The 23291-nt window shown below is 34.6% G+C and overlaps 3 protein-coding genes across 3 annotated transcripts; 2 read left to right on the forward strand and 1 right to left on the reverse strand.

Annotated features, from left to right (window-relative positions):
* The first annotated feature begins 1299 nt into the window (after positions 1-1299).
* LOC21398709 (bidirectional sugar transporter SWEET2a) lies at positions 1300-3644 on the forward strand. Its single transcript, XM_024164777.1, has 6 exons — positions 1300-1465; positions 1881-1917; positions 2015-2231; positions 2321-2479; positions 2579-2698; positions 2949-3644. Exons 1-6 carry the CDS (start codon positions 1408-1410, stop codon positions 3060-3062), a joined length of 705 nt encoding a protein of 234 aa, XP_024020545.1. The 5' UTR covers positions 1300-1407; the 3' UTR covers positions 3063-3644.
* Positions 3645-6346: 2702 nt separating this feature from the next.
* LOC21398710 (transcription factor GTE12) lies at positions 6347-10902 on the forward strand. Its single transcript, XM_010096822.2, has 11 exons — positions 6347-6544; positions 7388-8187; positions 8448-8508; positions 8584-8727; positions 8836-8897; positions 8988-9048; positions 9180-9263; positions 9366-9484; positions 9595-9661; positions 10165-10286; positions 10379-10902. Exons 2-11 carry the CDS (start codon positions 7468-7470, stop codon positions 10646-10648), a joined length of 1710 nt encoding a protein of 569 aa, XP_010095124.1. The 5' UTR covers positions 6347-6544; positions 7388-7467; the 3' UTR covers positions 10649-10902.
* A 566-nt stretch (positions 10903-11468) lies between these two features.
* LOC21398711 (eukaryotic translation initiation factor 4E-1) lies at positions 11469-13882 on the reverse strand. The gene is made up of 5 exons (XM_010096823.2): positions 13472-13882; positions 12222-12387; positions 12011-12136; positions 11860-11925; positions 11469-11768 (listed from the first exon to the last, which is right to left on the reverse strand). Exons 1-5 carry the CDS (start codon positions 13762-13764, stop codon positions 11718-11720), a joined length of 702 nt encoding a protein of 233 aa, XP_010095125.1. The 5' UTR covers positions 13765-13882; the 3' UTR covers positions 11469-11717.
* Between the last annotated feature and the right edge of the window lie 9409 nt (positions 13883-23291).

A 23291-nucleotide genomic window follows, 5' to 3' on the forward strand; every position in this document is an offset into this window, starting at 1 on the left:
CATATTTATGATGGTAAACCCAAATAAATAAAAAACGTGATTTAATCAACCAATATAGTACAAGTCACATCAACATCTCATAATTAATTCGTAAGGACCTAAATAAATAAAAGAAAATATCTAAAAATTTCTGGTGAGGAACTGCTCTGGCTAGTTCACTTGGGAGTCTGTGGACCACAATTTCTTATTTCTACAATAATAGTTTCCAAAAATTATCTCTTAATACTTGGTTTCTCCTTTTCAAAAAAATAAAATAAAATAAATCATTTGATGGTCTCAGTTTGCTTATAAAAAAATTGAGGCCGTCTGGCCTCATTTATTTTATCAATTTGAGTTTTTAGTTTTAAATTTTTATAAAAATTTTTTTTTAAAAAATATTATATTTAATTTTTTCTGTTATAGTGAACAACTCTAAAAAAATATCACATTTTAACTCAAATTGAAAACTTAAATCTGCGAAATAAATTTGCCTGCTTGCTTGCAATAAAACTTGAGGAGCAAGTTGATTTGATGTACTAGTTGAAGCAAGTTTAGACCAGTCGATATTTTTATTATTTATTTATGGCATGGATTTTAAGCTAAATGATCCTTAAAATAAAATCATTTGATGGTCTCAGTTTGCTTACAAAAAATTGAGGCTGTCTGGCCTCGTTCATTTCACCGATTTGAGTTTTCAGTTTTAGATTTTTACAGTAAAAAATTCTTAGAAAATGTCATATTTAACTTTTTCTGTTACAATAAAAAATTCTAAAAAAATATCACATCTCAACTCGAATTGAAAACTTAAATCTCTGTAGTAAACTTGCCTGCTTGCTTGCAATAAAACTTGAGGAGCAAGTTGATTTGATGTACTAGTTGAAGCAAGTTTAGACCAGTCGATATTTTTATTATTTATTTATGGCATGGATTTTAAGCTAAATGATCCTAAAATAAATCATTAAAGAGAAATATTACTGCCTTATCAAGCCTTTCCAACGTTAAAAGGCTTTCTTTTGGGGCAACTAATGTACAAAAGTACAGAGAGAGAGAGAGAGAGAGAGAGAGGAAGGAGAGAACACAGCCTTGTAAAGACCTCTCTTTTCACAATTATCACAAATCTGTCCAGAGAGAGAGAGAGGGAGAATCTGCTTTGTTTTGTTTCGTGTGGTTTGGAGAATTGGGTGATCATCCATTTCTATAGATGACAACTGCATTGTCTTCTGTTTATGCAGTTTGCAGTGATGCTGCTGGAGTTGCAGGTAGTGCTCAAAAAAAAAAAAAAAAAAAAAAAACTTTTGCTAGGAGAGAACACAGCCTTGTAAAGACCTCTCTTTTCACAATTATCACAAATCTGTACAGAGAGAGAGAGAATCTGCTTTGTTTTGTTTTGTGTGGTTTGGAGAATTGGGTGATCATCCATTTCTATAGATGACAACTGCATTGTCTTCTGTTTATGCAGTTTGCAGTGATGCTGCTGGAGTTGCAGGTAGTGCTCAAAAAAAAAAAAAAAAAAAAAACCTTCTGCTTGTTGCATTCCTTTTCTTTTCCAAAAGTCACATAATTCTTTGTGACTTTGATAAATATTATAACCCTCTAAAATATTATAATCCGAAACTTCTGTTCTGTTGTTATAGGAAAGTAAACTAAGCATCTACTTAGAAAATTTGGTTTGGTTTTGGCAGACTTATTTCATGTACTTTTCCATTCTTTTTTTTTTTTTTTTGAAAAACCAAATCTATCTTATAAATATACAACTGGCTATGTTACAATAGGTATAATTTAAGTAACGAGTTTTGATTTAAAAAAAAAAAAAACTGACAAGGGGAAAAAAAGAAATTTTTCCTGCCGTTTCTTCTTCATGGGGTTAGTTGATAATTGATAAGCTGATTGATCAATTGCAGGAAACCTCTTGGCTTTTGGGTTGTTTTTATCACCAATGTAAGTTCTCTAAGACCAAACAAATGAATGCAAATTTCCACTAATACCCTCCCTTTTTAAAAAATTAATTTCCTTAATTTCCTTGTTTTCTATGCAGACCAACATTCAGGAGAATTATAAGAAACCATTCAACAGAACAGTTCTCAGGATTGCCTTATATTTACTCATTTCTGAACTGTTTGATATGTCTTTGGTATGGAACACCTATAATATCACCTGGTGTTATATTGGTTGCCACAGTCAACTCAATTGGGGCTGTTTTCCAATTTCTCTACATAATCATTTTCATCTTCTATGCTGAAAGAGTAAAAAAGGTAATAATTTCCACTTCTAAATGATTCACCTTAAAAGTTTTTGTTAATTCAAACCATATTCTTAAACCATCCTTTTTTTTTTTTTGCAGCTAAAGATGACAGGATTGCTAATAGCGATTTTTGCCCTATTCGCGATCATAGTATTTGTTAGCGTTAAAGTTTTAGATTCCGGTGTTCGGCAAGCCTTTGTTGGATACTTGAGTGTTGCTTCACTCATTTCCATGTTTGCTTCGCCATTGTTCATCATTGTAAGTACACGCAATTCAAAACACTTATGCACGTTTTGGTTTTAGACACTGCAATTCCTTTTCAACTCGTTTGCTTTCCCCTTGTAATGTGTTTTACAGAAATTGGTGATCAAAACAAGGAGTGTTGAATTCATGCCCTTCTATCTATCCCTCTCAACTTTCTTGATGAGTCTCTCTTTCTTTGCTTATGGAATGTTGAAGTACGACGGTTTCATATATGTAAGTTCTTGGACCCTTCTTGCAGACAAGGCCAGATTCTCTGCTCAAATTTTGGCATAATCTAATTAGGATGCCTAATTAGGATGAGGAATCATATAAAATATAATTAGATTATACAAACAAAGTATAGTTAGTTCCTTCTAATTAGTGGATTGAACAAATATAGAGCATTCTAATACTTGTACTATTTCTTACAGCCTAGGAAAGAGTATTGCTTTTACCAGTTGCTTATAAATATGATTTGTTTCAGGTTCCAAATGGAATTGGATCAATCTTGGGGCTTGTCCAGTTAGCCTTATACTACTATTTTAGCGGTACTTCTTCAGAAGACTCGAGAGAACCCTTAATCGACATGTATGCGTGAATAAATTCCTTCACAACACGCATCAAAGTCTATAGCATGCTCAATCTCTTCTTTTATTTGTCTAAAGGAAAAATTGGCAAACAATGTTTACAATAAGACAATGACATCTAAATAATGCGTCTCGACGATCTGTCGTGTTCTATTCCGAAGTAGCAAGAAAGCGCAAAACTAAGAAAGCAGCATCAGACATTCAGAAAATGTCTGCTTGTAATTCTTCTGATATGTCTAGAGAAAATTCACACTCAGAAAATGTCTGCTTGTAGTTCTTCTGATGTGTCTAGAGGAAATTCCTTGTCCTGCTCAAAGAAGAGTTAGACATCCTCAGTTATGGAAAAGAAAATGGACAACCTTGTTCATTTGGTGCATTTTCAGTCCACAATAAACAAAATGATAAGAGAAAAAACTATGCTATGAATATGAAATTTTGTAATGTTGCAAAATTATGTAGTTTACAAGCCACAAGAGACAACTTCCACTATGCCACTACATTATCCACTGTGGAGTTTGGCAACTTTGCTGTATAAGTTACAAAATGTTTTTTACAACGTGTTATAGCTCAAACTCAAACTATATGAAGATTTTATTGCCACTCCAAAACATTCACGGCCCGTTTATTTCATATACTTAAATTAAATTATTGATTTTATTGTAGTGTTTTACTCTCAATAAAAAAATTAAATTACGAACGTAAGAATTAAAAATCATTATTTTTGTATACCTTATTTATAAACGGGCTCTCAAACTTGCCTCTAATTTGCCATTTATGCTTAAAATTGTTCGCACAAAGACTTCAAAATAATAGCATGAACTGTTCCCTGCAACAAATATTGGAAAACCTACAAGAATCCAAAAGAAATAAAGGAAACTTTCCATATTGTTACATGGTGAATATTTTAAAGTAAATTCTATTAGAGCATTAAATGGCATGAACGGAGCTGGCTTATATCTGGCGGGCTCAATCTTTCACTCAACTTATTTATTTTATTTTTCCTTAAAAAGCATATGAAAATATGTAATTATACCCAAAGACACATTTTCCCACCAAGCAGTAAAAAACATTAAAAATTTAATCTTATAATCTCATTATTATTATTTTTTTTAAATTATTAACCTCTATTGACAAAAAGTTACAGTTCCGTCACTAACTGTATTTAGTGGAGCAACCATCAGTTATGATGCTTTACTGAATGAATTCAGTATAAAGGAAACTTGGTTATATATTAAGTAGTTTACATCAATATTATACAATCTAAGTTCACTTTCAACTGTGGTTATGAACATAACTTTTTTTAGAGAGTGTTAATGTTCAAAGAGCTAATAAAAATGGTTATTTAGGATAAGTTTGGAAGGTATACTCAAATTATGATTTTTGATTTTGACGTTTGAAATTTAAATTTTTTGTGAGAGAAAAACATTGTAATAAAATTAATGGTTTTGAGCTTGAGTATATGAAACAAATATGCCCTTAAATTATATTGAGTGAAAGACGAAATTCAATAGTAAAAAAAAAAAACGTGGTCATATGTTATCAATCAACATAATATGAAAGGAAGGAGGAGGAATTTCAATTTGCTAATAGGTAAATATACATCCTTGCACATTATTATACGCATGAAAAACGCGGTTAGAAAACGGCAAAATAGAATAAATTACAATCAAATTTTGATGCAAGTGTTTACTTATTAAAAGTTGGAATTACATTTCTAATTTAAGAAGTAAATTTAAAAATTGGAATTACATTTCTATTTTAAGAAATAACTTTTTCAATTATCTTTTCCATTGATGATGATTAAATGTACTAGCAAATGAAATTTTTTAAAAGGAAAAAAGTAGTAATCAACCGGTTTTATTCTCTAAAATATTGCATAATAACATTTCATTGAATATTTTTTCTCTATATATCTAAATAAACTGTCATTCAATTATTAATTCTCGTGAACCGTTGAATCTGTCTTTCTCGACATACACTGCACAAGTAAAATTATATTTCTTGAAAAAAAAAGTAATATTCAATTTTCTTATAATTATTAAAATAAACTAAGTAGAATGACAAGAGGAAACAAAAGAAATAAAATGTCAAAGATGTTATAGTTCTCTCTCTAAAAACATTACCACGCATAGTTCTATGCATTTTCCCAAGAAATTATTGTGTACATGTTCATTGTAAAAGGAGATATGTACACTAGTTGAATAAAAATTTTTTTTAAATTAATATTCCCCATGCATTTAGTGTTGACTATTTTGTTTTTAATTTGTTTATAAATTGATCTGTTGTGATAAAAGGTAGTTGTAATTAAGAAGTCGATAATAAAAAAGATAGACTATTACAAAAAGGCAGTATTGCACTTTTTTCCATAAGAAAATGAGACCCAAAAAAAAGAAAAAACCTCACTTCAATCTAAACAACTATTGAGGGAGAAATATCTTGTTAAATGCTGGGAGAAATAAATTAAGTTTTAATTTAAAGTAATATATATTTTGACATCGTTCATTTCACTAATTCGAGTCACATATAATTTTTTTTATTATAATAAAAAACTCTCACATCACATCTCAATTCAAATTAAAAATTTAAATCAGGAAATTAAACATGCTCTTTAATTTTAAGAGAACGAAATAAAGTTTTAAATTTTTCAAGGGGCTATATGTAAATTTGATACAAATATATATAGAATTGTGCAACTAAAGAAAGTTGATGGGGGCTTAAATCCCGGGTTTTTATTGATTAGCAAGATAAAAGAAAAAAAAAATCTCGGGTTTTTATTGGTCCAGTCGTTGTTCGAGCATAAGGTAAAAACACGCTCCAACTCTTTTTCGATTAATCTCTAAAAATAATTTGGGTCCGTTTAGTTCGCTGATTCGAGTTTTTAATTCGAGTTGAGATGTGATTTTATGTGAGAGTTTTTTACTGTAGCAAAAAAGTTAGATGTGATTGTTTGTGAGAGCTTTTTACTGTAGTAAAACTCGAATTCTAAACTCGAATCAGCGAAATAAACGGGGCTAAAATATGTAAATGCACCAATCATACCCTTCTTCAGTTATTGTTATTTACCATAATATTTCTGCATGGCCTAACAAAAGAATACAGAATATGCGCCAAGTTTCCAACAGTTTCTACAAAGCACATTTCCGTTTTTTTTTTGGGTTGAAAAAAGACAGTCCAAAAGTACAAATGCAATACGGCAACAATTGGGCAAAACCGTAATTTAAGGAAGACTCTTCAGCCCCACGGAACTTCATAGGATTGGATAATTATTCTTCTTTTGCGCGTCAAAAAAAAAAAAAAAAAAAAGAGAGACAAAAGAGATTATTATCTCGAAAAACCCTAAAACACACACTTCTCTGTTCACTGAAGAAACACCCTAAAACCTCGGCGTCGCTCTTCTTTCTCTCTCCTCTGTTTCTCTCTCATCGTTGCCACGACCGACGGGAGGGCTCGCCGGCCCTCTCTTCGATGATCTCTTCGCGTCGCTTATCTCTCGGTGAGTTCCTCAAACCCTAACCAAACCCCTTGTTTCGATCTAGTCTCTCGTTCAATTTTGACTTTTTTAGTTCTTCTTTTGGTTGAATTTTGGGGAAAATGTTTTGATTTTGACGCTTTTTTCTTCCGTTTCACTTTTTGCTAAGCGTATGTAAATTAGGTTTTCGTTAGGCCTTTCCTCGCTTCTTCTATATGTCGTTCTTCATGATTTGGGTTTGGGATTTGGGTTTGGGATTTGGGCATATTGATGGCGTTATTATTTTTTTTTTGGGTAATATTTTTTGTTCTGACGAGAATTTATGCCAATTTCGCTCGCTTGAGGTCCATTTTGCTAAGATCTGATGAAGGATTTGATGTTTGAACGGTCAAGTCGAACAAATTATCGACGAAAGAGTTCACTGTGGCCAAAAGCAATTTCATTAACTCAAACAGTTATTATTTATTATTTTTTAAGATTGTACCATTGGTTGCTTTTTGCCGAGTTTCGATTGAATTGAAATTTTCCTTTTCTGTTTCAAAAAAATCGGGGGTGGGGGTTTGGTTCAGCAATAGCTGGTTGTTAGTAGTATAGTTAAGCTTCAAGAGAAAAAACAAAAAGAAAGGAAAAAAGAAACAATTTTGATGAAGCTAGGAAAGCCTCTTAATTTGGTAATATCTCTCTCTCTCTCTCTAATTTTTTTTTTGCTATTTTGCAATATCTTTTCCCTCATTGCTGTTATGATATCGTATTTATAGGTTTTCCATATACCTGTGAGTACTTTCGGTGCTACTGCTGTATAACTCTATATTTTTATGAAACCAATTTATTGAACTAACTTTTACTTTCTTGGAAATTTTTATGCAGAGGTGTTCTCTGAAGGAGCAACTTGTTACCCGTGAGCTTGGAAATCTAGACCGTGTTTTAAAGCCCTGTAGTTCCTCACAATGATTGCCACCAAAACCTTACTACCGGAGAAAAAGCTGAAGATTAGATTTACCAGTAAAAGAATAGAATCTGATACTGGGATACGGTCATGCAACGCAGGGCAGCAAGTGTCACTGGGCAATGACTACACAGTGGCAAAAACTTGTGTCCCCAGTGCTAACAAGCGTGGGCCAGAATGGGTGACTGAGGGACCGAAAGAGAAGAAGCAGAAGATTGATCGCAGTGCGATGGTGCAGTGTTCTACAATTCTGAAAAAGCTGATGTCTCATGAAGCTGGTTGGGTTTTCAACACGCCAGTTGATCCTGTTGCATTGAACATTCCTGATTATTTTTCAGTTATCTCTGAACCCATGGACTTGGGCACAGTAAGATCTAAGCTGGAAAAAAATATGTACTCTGGCGTTGAAGAGTTTGCAGCTGATATCAGATTGACGTTTTCCAATGCCATGCTCTATAACCCTCCTGCCAATCATGTTCATCAGATGGCAAAGAAGTTAAACCAGATCTTTGAGATGAGGTGGAAACTTTTGGAGGAAAAGTGTGAAGGTTCAAAGGTTGGTTCAGGAAAATCTTCAAGTGGGAAGATCAAGAAAGTCACTCATATGACAGAAAAGAATGAGAAGACAGATTCCTTGGGTAATAGGTCAGTGCCCAAGAGGCCAATTCTGTCTAAAGAGAAGGTTGGAAGGCGTTCTTTTGAGGCAAGTGATACTGAAGAAGTAAGTGCTGTTCAGGAAATCTGTGATCATATTTGTTTTCATTTTTATGGACATGTATCGAATTGGTATAAAGACATGAAATGTTGTGAGTGCCTTAAATATTTAGTGAATGGTAGGTACGGCATTTAGCACAGCATAATTATATGCTTGATTACAGTTTTTGTTAGAATTTGTCCCTTGATGTTACAAATTTGTTTTCTGTAAGATAAGTTTTCATCGTTGTTTATTATTTTATTGATTTTGACACATTGTTTATATAGGTAGAACATTCTAAAGCACCGTACAACTTCATAGTAAAGTTAAGGAAGAGTGCCGATAAAGGTATGAGTGAGACTTTGCTTGCTGCTTGATGATCTGTAGGCCTATACAGGAACTAATTGGTAATATGTATTGTAGGCACTGATAATATCGGTACACAATCTAGTTGCCCTGTTAATGCAAAACGGCCATCCAGTCCAACTCTCAGGAGATGTGATTCGTGTTGCAGCATTGCATGTGCATGCAGCCTATCTAATGATTCAGCTCATGTTTCTTCAAGTGGTTAGTTGATCTCTTCTTTTCTGCCTCTTTGCTGCTATCTTGTGCTTAAGTGACTCATGGATGCCCTATTAAATATTTGAGCTGTGGATTTGTTCCTCCTCGGTTTAGATATGTCGTCTGACCAATCATTGGGAAGAGATGATCCTGCGTGTAGTGAGGCCTCCAGAATGGTAAGGATTATCCTTTATTTACCTTAGAATTAATGTTAAGAGTTTTATGCATGCTGCAGTACTTAGTTAATAAACTTTGTGGAAATCCAGGATTATCGAACCAAAAGCATGTCTACCTCCCGAATCAGCAATTCTGATCCAGATTCTGATGGTGAGATACCTTTCCATATATATGATGGGGAGTTAGTATTTCTCTTGTATGAAAAAAAAAGAGGAAAAAAAGTGGTGTTAGAGTAGGTAAAGGTTGTTACTTGGTATCTGAGTATTGGCATGGTATTGAAGGGGCATTAAGCGCTTTTGATGAAGAAAACACATGCCGTAGCTCCCAGGTTATTGCTCCTGTGGCAAATGCTGCTTCTAGGGAAGGTCAGTCTACAAACTTTTAATGCCTTACTGAAGTTTTAGTGCTTGTACAATTTTCCGTTGGCAGCCCAGTAACTGAAGTTCCTAGTTGCTTTGTACTTTTAGGTCGGAATACTCCTTTGGATGTTCAATTATCACCGCAAAAGGCGCTCCGTGCTGCAATGCTAAAGTGCCGCTTTGCTGATACTATCTTAAAAGCACAACAGAAAACACTCCTGAATCATGTGAGACCTCTCGTGTTGAGTGAACTAGGTTCTATTAATTCCTTTCTGATTTGAAAAGCTTATAGTGGTTTAGCGTCCTGAATCATTTTTTTTTTTTTTTTTAATACTAGGGTGATAGAAATGATCCAGAGAAGTTGAAGCAGGAGAAGGAAAGGTTGGAAAGGACGCAACGTGAAGGTAATTTTAATTTAATACTATTACAATATAAAGGATAAAAGAAAGATAATGCAGCTTGGCCATTCTTGTACTTTTACTTGTATAATTAAAGTAGTCAAACTTCTTTTGTAATTTATATGATTATTATTATTTTTTTATTGGAAGCTTGTGTTGTGACTTGTAACTTATGATGGTCCAATAGGAGTGAATTATTAGACTCTAGACGAAATTTGTCAATTTGGTTTTTAGCACGTCTCTCAATTTTTATTTATTTTTTTAAAAAATGTCCTCTTTGTTTTTGGAATGAACATCTCTTTGACTGACATTGGGAGTATTATGGTACTAGTCTTCTTTTTTGGAGGGATGAACTAAAATACTGTGATCCAGTGCTGTGTAATTTTGTTAAGTTCCCTACAGTACAACTGTATGGCAGCTTACGAGCAATGCCCCTAATAACTAGTTTGCCCATCCTTTTCCTTGTTGCCAACTTCTATCTAGTTGATATTAAAAATTCTATTTTACAGAGAAAGCAAGGATTGAAGCTCAAATAAGAGCTGCAGAAGCTGCCTCAAGATTGAAGGCTGAAACTGAGCTGAAGCAGCAACGAGAAAGAGAAAGAGAAGCCGCTCGAGTTGCACTTGAGAAGGTTTACATTTTACTTCCATCGTTACTTTTTGCTTTCTCATGTCTTGATGTAATCTTCGAGCTCTGATGAAAATAGTGCTCACGTACGCCCAGATGGAGAAAACCATTGAAATTGGACAAAACCTGGAGGTTCTAAAGGAACTTGAAACGTTGTGTGGGTTCGCTCCATCATATCATCTTCTCAATAGAGACAAGGGCCGTGAAGTATTAATGGTATCTTCTTGGCCGGCCGACATGCGATCTCCATTGGAGGAGCTAGGTCTGTTTATAAAGGACGAATATGTGCGAGATGAGGATGAAACTGAAGAGGCTATTCTGAACGTTGATGGAGAGGAAGGAGAAATTTTTGATAGAGATGTTTAGTCTGCCCTTCTGTTTCATCATCTTGATGGGCGACTTAATAGTTGGTATCTTATATTTGGTCTTGTTTCTTTTTTCCAGCTCAACTTGTTTATATCATTATTATGAGAGGGGGAAAGGGACTTTGTAAATGACGTTTTTGGGCGACTTAATAGGAGTGTCGATGCATGAAATTCTGACCTATCTTTAGGTGCAAAAAAATGTTGAACAATACTTTTAGTGCATTGAAGGGGTTGCATTTTCAATCTGATCGTTAACTATGATGCGGGTCGGGTGTCGATGATTCTAGTGAACAAGAAACAGTTGCGAAAGTGAAGCACTAATTACCTTAACTTCTAATTAGTCAATCTCTGGCACATTTTATTTAAGAATAATCTTGGAACACCAACTCCAATCCCGTCTTTTGTACAAAATCTTACTAAAGTTGAAAAAAAAATTGGATTGAAGCTTGTATCCTTGGTGATATTCCGTCCTTGAAACTAGAGGTACATTTTCTTGGCATAATGATATTGATCAATCAATAAAAGAATCAAGAATAAAATGCTCCACACTGTTGTTCATAGCCAGCAGATCCCATTATCTGTTGTCTAATCTATTTATATCATTATATGGAGCAATCATGATCATTAGTAATCTCACTCTCTTTTATATCATTACATGGAGCAATCATGATCATTAGTAATCTCTCTCTCTCTCTCTCTAAGATCATCTCTTTAGAAAACATCTTGCTTTCCAAGTTTTGTTAAAATCTTTTAACTCGATGAAAATTCCAAATCCAAACACAACTACATTTTACAGGGTGTACTAGATAGAGGCAACCGTATAGAAACCATTCAATGAAGTAGGATGTAGAATAGGACTCGGTATCCAACATTGGATTGTCAAAACTTGGAGGAAGCAAGTTAATCGAACAAATCCATTCCACATTCCTCTAATTCAAAACAGGAAAAAAGAAATGCAAGCAGCAGTTACATTTCCCTCTAGCATCTAGTATAGAATTCTGACGCATCAAAGAAAGCAATTTGGAGTCTTGACATACGGCTCGCAATGGAAAAACAAAAGCCTATACATATCATACTGTGTAACGATTCTTGGCAGCTCTGTCAAGCTTCTTTGCGTCATCCTGCAAAGAACGGAGAAATGTGTTTACTCAGGCGGGATGTCACAACACCGAAGTACATAGTTGCTTATATTATTTTAAAACGAATTCTTACATGAAATATGAATCCTACGGGGTCATTGTAATCAAGGAACTCCTTCCATTGTTTCCCAATGCTCACCTGAAGAAAGAAAAGCGTAATAAGACGTCAGTTTTCAAGCCATACCCAATAATAATAAAAAATAGTTCATTTTAACAACAATTACCTGAGCAGCTTCATTTGTTGCATTCTTGGTCCAAATAGATATCTTTTCCTGCCTGGCTCTGACATTGACAACAGCACCACAAATTTCATCTCCATGATCGAATTGCTCTCCGATCATTGCCAGCAACTGGAAAGAAGGGGAAGAAAAAAAAAATCAGAGGCTGCAGATTCATGATCTAATCAGTATATTACAAATCCACTTCAGAGCATACTGTATACAGCCAATATGTGTCTGACTTCCCCCGTTGAAAGGTCATGGTCCATTTCCCTCCATTAGCACAAACAGGATCCTCCCATTTTGGTTCAATTTTAAATTTGAAGCAATGGAAGTCTGCTCCAACAGCCAATTTGCTTGGATGGTGTATGTTATTGTAAATGCTGAATAATTAAACAGAAAATATGGGAAAAAAATGTTAAGTCATTTCAAGTAAAAAATGGGGGGGTGGAAAGACAAATAGTAGAAGCTTTGAGAGTTTAGAAATGAAAATCCATGGGACAGTAGATAGCAATCAACAGCAGTAGCTCAACAAATGGCCCAAAAACAGTTAAAATAGCCAAAGCTATGCCACTGATGCTTCTATGCAAGGGCTCCAAGAACTGTCCAAAGATTCATTTGAAAATTGAATACCTCAAAGAAAAACAATTCAAATAAAGATGGCCAAAACAGTTTATAAGGTTAATGAAACCATTTCTACAACTGAATATCACCCAAAATGCTTAGAATTTCTGATCAAACATTTCTTGATTAGACAGCCATAAAAGCAACTCCAACATATAGCGAACTGGAGACATTTACCAGCTAAGAATAATCTCAAAATACAACGAAAACTTCTATCATTCATGTTATAGACGCATACACAATCCAACCTCAGAGAATATAAACAAATGAAAACCATAGTCCCCTCCACATGCCTCTAATCTCTGCATTCAAGTTAAAATGAAGTTCCATACAAGCAACAAATGACACTTACATGATTATATCACATCTTTTCTATCATTAGGTGCAACCCAACATGAACATAGGAACAATTTCATTGAATGAATGTTTTAATTCAAGATCCCCAATCTTTGCAAGAGAAAATCATCTACCTCAGAAGTCAGAAAAATCATTAACCGGGAAAAATCAACAAATTACCTAACACTCTACAAGAACAAGATTTAGCAGAAAAAGAATCCAAAATCTTCACTTTTCATTAGTTAATATCCTATTTCGTCATGAAAATCCAATGAACCAACTAACCCTTTCCTTAACCCAAAGCCCAAAGTTTCACTCTTGATTTTCTCAATATTACAACGCCAGTACTTAGATTCTCCTCAACCTTCTTTTAACCAAAACTACTAAAAAGACGCAAACTTTCTCAGCTTCTCATCATTACACCCATTTTCCAATCAACCAAACAAATACAAAAACCAAAGATTCAGTAAACGAACATAAAAGAACGCGAAGAAACACGAAGATCACCTCCAGAATTCCTCGACGGTGGTGAAGGTATAGATCGGGCGAAGGGAGGAACCCCAAGCAGTTTGCTTGGACTTGGCGTTGGGGTTATCGAACCAGAACGTCCATGAATGTTCCAGAAGGTGCGGCTGATGAACTAATCCCTTCGATTGCTTCGAAGAACCCGAATCCTCCTCTCCGACGATCTCTCCCTCTTCCGGCTCGTCGTCTTCCTCGTCTCCGCGACCCCTAGGGTTAGGGTTCGTCGCCTGATTCTCGAGGGCTGACGAAGACTTTGGTGCGTCCTCCACTACCATCTTCGATTTCTTTCTTTCTTTCTTCTTCTTTTTCCCTCACTTTCTCTCGGTTTCTCGCTCTCTTTTTCTTCTTGGCGTTCTTGGGTGAAAACCTGAACGAGATTTTTGGTGGGTACCGCTTAATAGTGTTTATTTGGGCCGGGTAGTATATAGCTTGCCTTATATCTGGGCCGTATTGCTGATTGACAGGCTCAAGCTAGCAATTGTGGGAAGGAAATAATTACATGAGGTTTTTCAGTACATGTTGAAATAAGAAATAATATACAAATTTCAGGAGGTATTTATGAAATTAAGTCAAAAACAATTTACAGAGATTGACACATTCAGGCCATTACTGTATTTAGATTACTAAAGTCTCATTTATTTCACTAATTTAAATATTTAATTTTATATTTATATAGTTAAAAACTCACAAAAAATGTCACATCTAATTTTTTTTGTTACAGTTGAAAATTTAAATCCACAAAGTGAATGAGGCCTAAGAATACCCACCCACTGTGATACCGGCCACAATAATGGCATCCGACCACCATACTGAAGATACCAACAAGTAGATGCTCTTATAGTATTAGCTACCATAATCAATCAAATGTTAGATTTTGACATAACCCAAAAGTCAAATTATAATATTGGCGTAAGATTTATCATTGCATAGTAGATGCTCTTCTATTTGCCGGCAGCCATCAAGTGACCTCCTTTTAAAATTAAGATTATTCTTAGTCTTCGAATTTTAAGCAATGTGATACTTTAGTGCTTAAACTTTTAATTTTAATAGATAACTCAAACTTTTGTTTTTCTAATAATTTGGTCCCTGACACTAAGATTACTAAAGGATTTATGAAATTTAACATAGATAATCACATTAAATAATAGAAAATTATAAATAAATAGCCACCTTAAGTGCAAAATACTCTAATTCTTCATGGATTTTAACAGTGGTGAAGAGAACATTTTGCACATAATATAATTACTTTTGTAAAGTTTCAAGTTATTATGTAATGGATAAGTTGACTACTCTTGTTTAATCTCTATTTTTTTTTAAATTTTAGTTTAAGAGCGTAATACTTAGAATTTAGGGACTAACAATATTAATAATCCATAAAATTAATAGTTGAAGTTTCATTCTGTGGTCCACTAGATGAATGAATCATGAGACATTGTCAAATCTAAAGATGGATACAATGACTTAACCGTGCAAATGGATGAATAATTATTGCACATAAATAATTACTTTTGTAAAGTTTCAAGTTATTATGTAATGGATAAGTTGACTACTGTTGTTTAATCTCTATTTTTTTTTTTAAATTTTAGTTTAAGAGCGTAATACTTAGAGTTTAGGGACTAACAATATTAATAATCCATAAAATTAATAGTTGAAGTTTCATTCCGTGGTCCACTAGATGAATGAATCATGAGACATTGTCAAATCTAAAGATGGATACAATGACTTAACCGTGCAAATGGATGAATAATTATAACAGGGCAAAGGATAAGCTGTGCATGTGGTGTGTCGATAGTTCATTAGATACCAATAAAAAAGGGATCACCAGCTCCCAGACATGGCATCTTATAAACAGTAGAAGGGGACAAAATTGCAATAAAAAGGGCATTAGGTATTTGAATGCCAAGAAAAAAAAAAGTTGAGGATCAATATATAACCTAGGTCAAAGGTCAAGGACCTTTTCTACAAATAAGCTTTTTTCTTTTTTATTTATTATTATTATTATTATTTTATTTATGATGAAATAGCCCTTATGAAGCACATAATGACTTAACGATAAAATTGGACTGGAAAAGGGAAAAAGGACTAACAAACTACAAACTTAACATTAAGGATCTTAATGTGATGAACGAAAAAAGGCATAGGGACCAAAGTACAACATGAGTATAAATTTATGGAACAATGGAAAAAATAAGCCAAGAACATTGTAAAATGCCAAAATAATCAAAATTTTACCTAATTTGCACTAGTTCAATTACCAAAATTAAACACTTTAAGAAGGTAATTTAGTACTCTTAAACATCTTGTAATTAGTTAGAGCTTAGTTGAGTTATTTAAGTTGTTTACTGTACAGTTTATTCAGTAATGAAGAATACATTCATTTCTTCAGAAACCGTCGTTTCCTTATTTTCTTGAAACCTAATATGGTATCAGAGCCTTTTGATTCTGGTGAGAGTGGTTCTTTGTCCGCCATAGCAGAAGCTTCGAATTCCTCTGTTCGTTTCAATCTTGTTTCCTTCAGTCACCCGATTTCTGTTCGGATTGATCATTCTAATTTTCTCCCGTGGAGAAAATTGGCTCTTGCTATGATTCGAGGGCACAAGTTGCCGGATTTCATCTCCGATTCAAATTCTTCGCCAATGAAGTTTCTCAGTGATGCGGATGAAGTCGCAGGACAGGTTAATCAAGATTTCTTGAACTGGGAGCAACAAGATCAGTTGTTGGTGTCCTGGCTTCTTTCTTCCATGACCGAGACGGTTCTTTCTAGGGTTGTCGATTGCGAGACATCAGCACAGGTCTGGTACACTCTAATTCTTTACTATGTTGCTCAGATTCGTGCCAAAATTTCTCAATATAAGACTCAACTCAAAAACATCAAGAAGACTTCTTTGACAATGAATGATTATTTGCTGCAAATTCGTCATTGTGTGAGTATGTTGAATCTTGTTGGGAACCCTGTACCCTCCAAGGAACACCTTGAAGCAATTTTTAAGGGACTATCTTCCGAATATGATATGTTTGTTCTCACTGTGGAAGCTCGGAATGATGCTTTTACGGTTGAAGAAATTGAGTCTCTTATTCTTTCACAAGAGGCTCGAATTGAGAAAAATCATAAATCCCTTGATTTGGCTCAAGCCAACTTGGCTTCTTCTCATTCAAATCAAGGGAACAAGAAAAGGTTCAATTCTGGTTTTTCCCCACAATTTGGGAACAATTCTGGGTTTTCCTCACAATTTGGGAATAATTTTTCTCGTGGGAATTTTCAGTCCCAATCTTTTGGTCATTTTTCATCTCGAGGTGGGGGCAATTCAGGTGGTGGTCAAGGTCGTAACAGTGGAGGTGGTCGTGGTTCTTGGACCTCTAACAGACCACAGTGTCAGCTATGTGGTCGTGTTGGTCATGTTGTCATTAATTGCTATTATCGTTTTGATCATTCTTTTCAAGGGCCCTCTCAGTTTCAAAATGGACAACGATCTTCTCCGAGTCCTGTTGCTAATGTTGCCATCACTTCCAATCCGTTTGTGGACACTAACTCTGTTCAAGCTTTCCTTGCCACTCCAGAAACTGTTGCGGATCCAAGCTGGTATCCCGATTCAGGAGCTTCTAGCCATGTCACTCCTAATACAAACAACCTGGTGGAGATGACAGATTATTTTGGACCTGAACAAGTCTATGTTGGTAATGGTAAGGGTCTTGCTATTAGTCACGTTGGTCAGTCCAGTTTTGCCTCTCCTTATGCATCTAAAATTCTTTCTTTAAAAAATCTTTTACATGTTCCTGAAATTATAAAAAATCTCCTTAGTGTATCTAATTTTGCCCTTGATAATAATGCCTTTTTTGAATTTCATTCTCACAAGTGTTTTGTCAAGGATTAGGTTACCAAAATTGTGCTTCTGGAGGGGAGCCTTAAGAATGGACTGTATGTGTTTGATCAAGATCAAATCAATCTTCCTCAATAGCAGCTGCCTCATCCCATTCGGTTTCCTATTTCTCATGTACATAATTCAATTTCTCATACACATGATCCAATTTCTGTTAATAATACAACAGTCAATATTGCTGTCCATCATTCTTGTCCTATTTTTAAGTTGTGGCATAATCGATTATGCCATCCCTCGGCCAAAATTGTAACCATAGTTCTGAAAAATTGTAACATTTCTCTTAGCAATAAAAGCCCTGCTTCAGTTTGTGTTGCGTGTTGTCTTGGTAAAATTCATAAATCTCCTTTTCTGTTGTCTACTACTTGCTTTAATGCTCCTTTACAATTGGTTCACATTGATTTATGGGGAATGGCACTTGTGCAATCATCTAGTGGCTATAGGTACTATATAAGTTTCATTGATGCCTTCTCTAGATTTACTTGGATCTATATGCTTAGAAACAAGTCAGATGCATTCCAAACCTTCATTAATTTCAAAAACCAGGTTGAATTGCAATTAGGCTCTAAGATTAAGACCATCCAATCTGATTGGGGCGGTGAATATAGGGCTTTCACTGATTTTCTTCTGTCGCATCTCTTGTCCACATATGCATGAGCAAAATGGTGTTGCTGAAAGAAAACACCGTCATATTGTGGAAAATGGTTTAACCTTACTTGCTAAGTCCTCTTTACCTTTAAAATACTGGGATGAAGCTTTTCATACTACTGTTTATCTTTATAATAGGCTTCCTAATTTTGTTTTACAGTTCAAAATTCCTCTTGAAGTGCTATTTCATACTCAACCTGAATTCTCCCAACTGAAAGTGTTTGGTTGTGTCTGCTATCCTTATCTTAGGTCTTACAATAAGCATAAACTTAATTTTTGATCCTCTGAGTGTACATTTCTTAGTTATAGTTTGAATAAAAAAGGGTACAAGTGTCTTGATAAGTCTGACAGGATCTTTGTTTGCAGAGATGTCATCTTTGATGAAGGAGTTTTTCCCTTTTCCACTTCCACGGTATCTTTCACTCATTCTCTTCCTTCCTCTTCCTTGTCTCCAGCCTCTCCGTATGCTCCTGTTATTCCAGTAATTTCTCCTTTCCACTCTCTTCCTTTGTCTCCTGCCCATCCTGTGTCCTCATCTTCTCATAGTCCTCTACAATCACCATCTAGCAGCTCTCTGTCCAGTGACTGATCAGGGTGTCTCTGGTAATGCACCTATTACTATGACTAATGTTCCTTGTGCAGGTTTTATTAATCCTTCTGTGCCTACACCAATGCCACACCAATCATCTCAAAAAGGTCCGCAAGTGATTAACTCTCACCCTATGGGTACTCGCTCAAAGAAGGGTGTTTTCAAGCCCAAAGTGTATATGGCTGCCCAGGAACCGAATTCTGTTCACGATGCTTTAGCTCAAGAACAGTGGCGAGCTGTTATGAATGATGAGTTTTTGGCTCTCATACAGAATGGTACTTAGTCTCTTGTTCCTCTGCCTGCAGGATGAAAACCAATTGGCTATAAGTGGGTTTTTAAAGTCAAAGAAAATCCCGATGGCACACTTAATAAGTATAAGGCCCGACTAGTGGCAAAGGGGTTTAATCAAATTGCTAGATTTGACTTCAATGAGACTTTCAGTCCAGTTGTGAAGTCGACTACAATTAGAGTGGTTCTTACTATTGCCTTAGCAAGAGGTTGATGCATTAGACACTTGGACATAAACAATGCTTTTCTCAATGGAGATTTACTAGAAGAAGTGTATATGACTCAACCTCAGGGTTTTGAAGACCCGAAGCATCCTCAATTTGTTTACAGACTTCACAAATCCCTCTATGGCCTGAAACAGGCACCCAGAGCCTGGTTTGACAAGCTGAAAAATGCTTTGCTTGCACATGGGTTCACATCCTCCAAGTCTGACCAGTCCTTGTTTATGAAGTTTTGTTCTCAACATGTCACTTTTATACTTGTGTGTGTTGATGATATTTTGCTAACTGGGAGTGATGAGAAGGAGGTTCAACAGCTAATCACATAGCTAAATGATTGCTTTATGTTAAAGGATATGGGAGAAGTGAACTTTTTCTTAGGAATTCATGTAACTCATATTGCAGATGGTGTGCATCTGTCCTAGAAAAAGTATGTCCCTGATTTATAGTGTAAAGCCAAAATGCAGCATGCAAAGCCAATTGGAGCTCCTATGACTACTGGGTTCAAACTTTCAGCTTTTGGAAGTGATGAAGTGGAGAGCCCTCAGTTATATAGGAGTATTGTTGGAGCACTTTAATATGTCACTATAACTCGGCCTGAGTTATCCTACTCTGTCAACAGAGTCTGCCAGTTCATGCACAAGCCGCTTGAGACACATTGGCGTGCTGTGAAGTGAATTCTTAGATACTTAAGAGGCACGCTTGATTTTGGTCTTCACCTTCAGAAATCTGCTCAACTGAATTTACTGGCCTTTTGTGATGCAGATTGGGCATCAGACCTGGATGACAGAAGGTCAACTTCTGGGTATTGCGTTTACTTGGGGTGAAACATTGTCTCTTGGTGTTCAAAGAAGCAACACACTATTTCCAGATCCACTATTGAAGCCGAGTATAGGAGCCTAGCAAATGTAGTTGCCGAAGTCACTTGGTTCTTGTCTCTGCTCAAGGAATTGAAGGTTGACACTCAGACTAGACCAGTGGTGTGGTGTGACAATCTCAGTACAGTCCAACTTGCTGCCAATCCTGTTCTACATGTCAGGAAAAAACATGTGGAGCTTGATTTATATTTTGTAAGAGAGAAGGTGATGCAGAAAGTAATTGATGTTAAGCATGTTCCAGCAATTGATCAGGCAACTGATGTACTTATCAAGCCAATATCAAGTTCTAAGTTTCCTGTTCTTAGACACAAACTCAAAGTTGAAAGTCTTTCAACCTCGAGTTTGAGGGGGGTTGTTAGAGATAGTTAGTTTGTTAGAGTGTTGTACACGTGTCAATTAGACATTGGTTAGTATTGTAATTAGTTAGAGTTTAGTTGAGTTATTTAAACTGTTTACTGTACAGTTTATTCAGTAATGAAGAATACATTCATTTCTTCAGAAACCGTAGTACTGTACAGTTTAGTTTAGTTGAGTTCTTTTCTTGAAACCTAATACTAATTCAGGTTCCAAGTTCATATTCCTATAACCTCATAACTTATGGAAGAAAAAATTAACCGTGTGCGTGTTTATTTATTTATTAATTTATCTAAAGAACCACGTGTGTGTTTAATAAATGCGGATGTTTGTAAAGCAGTGAAAGAAAGAGAGAACAAAAAACCCTTTGATCTTAATGGTAATTCCTAGCCTGACCTCACGAATTTTTGTCTCCCAAATAGTTGATTAATGCAGCTCCAGTAACTTTGGTATAAGGGGAATTAAGTGGAAGATAATTTTATCTTGCGATATACATGAATTGTTCTTTCAAACGTGGTTTGCACTTATTAGATTGTCATCCCATTAATATGAGAATCACAATAATTGTGCTCGGATAGTTTTCAGAATGAAATGATAATAAATATTTGACAAAACATCCCTTTCTAAAATCTTTTGATATTGTTCTAAAACCAAATTAAAGCATGTTATAAAGTGTGCGTGTGTATATATATTTATATTTTGCTTTATATGTTGTAAAATGATAACTTTATATGATTTAATTAACTTCGTATTACATCCCATAACAACAAAGCGTTGTTGACAACACTTATAACTCACTCACTGCTTTCAGATGAACATAATCAATATAGAAAATTAAAAAGGAAAAAAAAAACATTTTGGTACCTTCAGTAATTATAAAACATCACCCTAATATTTTGTGTTTTAATAATATTAAAGCAATACTTTACCTTTTAAAAAAGGTTCTTTCAGTACCCTAAGACCGATTGTTGGGATGTAAAATGTCTATTCTATCTTTCTCACTAATTAACAATAAACTAGTATTTTTTTTTAAAAAATCTAAAAATACTTTTAAACATTTCAAATTAACAATTAAAATAAGTTAGATGTTTTCAGAAATATTTTTAAAGATATTAGTTTATGTTTAATTAATGAAAATAATAGTTTGGATATTATATGTCTTAAAAATCGATCTTAAAAGTACTAAAAGAACGTTTTTTTAAAGGTAAAAGTACCGTTCTAATATTATTAAAACTATAAAATACTGGCGAGATGTTTTGTTATAACAGAGAGTACTAAAATAATTTTATTCTAAATACAAATAAATTACATAAAGAGTATATTAGCAGCAATATCATTATACAGTCAAATGTAGTGGTCATAATAGAGGGGTAATTAATTAGAAAGAAAGAATTTCAATTAATATCAGTAATTAATTAGAGAGAAAGAATTTCAATTAATATCAGTAATTAATTAGAGAGAAAGAATTTCAATTAATATCAGTTTTAGAATAGAATGATCATCACTGGTCCAGGAAATGACTATTCAGTCATTTTGATGGAATAGCAACCCATAGAATTGACTATTCTAAATTCTCATTGTCCAATTAAACACAGGAATAATTGTATTTTAAATATTGTCATCCCATTAAAATGGTCATTCCATCAAATCGAATGTACCCTTAAACGTTTAGAGAGCAATTGAATTGGACGTATCATTATAGAAACACACTCTAACTTCATAGACTCATTTTTTCGACAAAGGGAGAGAGTGCTTGTGTTAAATTAAAATTTTGAATTAAAACTATACTGCGAAAATCTTGTATCAATGTTTATATATTTGCACCTTTCTTCCCTTCCAAATTAATTTTGCTTATAATTGAGTGTAATTCCTAATTTTTTTTTTTTTTTTTTTTTTTTTTTTGTGAAGGAACTTCCTATAAAATATAAAGTTTTATAGCAGAATAATCATTTTCGATTTATTTTAGTTTTTAAATTTGAAATGTATACATAGTTAAAAATAAAAATTTGGGTGTGATGGAATTTTTTTTAAAGATTCGTACGGATATTGCTATAGAAAAATTGAAAGGGAGCACACTATAAGTGTAACGCCCTCCGGAATTAAATTTGTTTAATTATGGTAATTGTGGTTTATTAGTGTGCCTAAATTGATTTCTTAATTAATCATGAATTTTTAAATTTATTCTTAATATTTGTAATTTCACCCCTATTTGTTTTATTTATTTTTCCTTAATATTTTTCTCAATTTTCTTTTCCTTCTATTTCTCCTTTTCTTTTCCCTTATTTCTTTTTCTTTTCCCTTCCTCACGTTACTCTCTCTCTCTCTCTCTTGATCTCCCGAGCTCTCTCCCTCACACTCTCTCTCTCTCTATCTCGAGCTCTCTCTCTCTTTCTCTCCTCCTCTCCCGTTCATCTCTCCCTCTCTCTCTCAAAGTTTTCCTTCTCAAGGGCCGGATTTAAACCAAAAACGGAGATCTCTAAGAGATTTTCAACCTCAAAGCTTTGATCGAGGTAAAACTCTTTGAAACTTACTTTAGATTTTCGGATTTAGCTTTGTGGAACTCGTTTTAGTCGAGTTTGGTGATTTTTGGTTTAAATTTTGTTTTCGAATGGAATCCAAATGGGATTTGGTGAAACCTTGATGAAAAATTGGGGGTTTTTGGTTCTTTGGACCCCATTTGTTGATTTGAAACTAGATCTATACATTTACCTTGAGAATATGTCAAAATCGGACCCAAAATTTGAAACTGGAACATTTCCCTTGAGAATATGTTGAAAACGGACCCAAAATTTGCAGGTTTTGGCTTTGTTCCTCGCGAATCGAATCGGCTTGGCCCTGGAATTCTTCCCCACTGGTCGACCGGTCCGGTCAACCGGTCACACTTCCATAGGTTGACCGATCCGGTTGACCGGTCACCTCTCCACCGGCTGACCGGTGGAGTTACACTCCTCT

The sequence above is a fragment of the Morus notabilis genome, unplaced genomic scaffold, assembly GCF_000414095.1.
Source record: "Morus notabilis unplaced genomic scaffold, ASM41409v2 Scaffold1187, whole genome shotgun sequence".
Taxonomy (NCBI): Eukaryota; Viridiplantae; Streptophyta; class Magnoliopsida; order Rosales; family Moraceae; genus Morus; species Morus notabilis.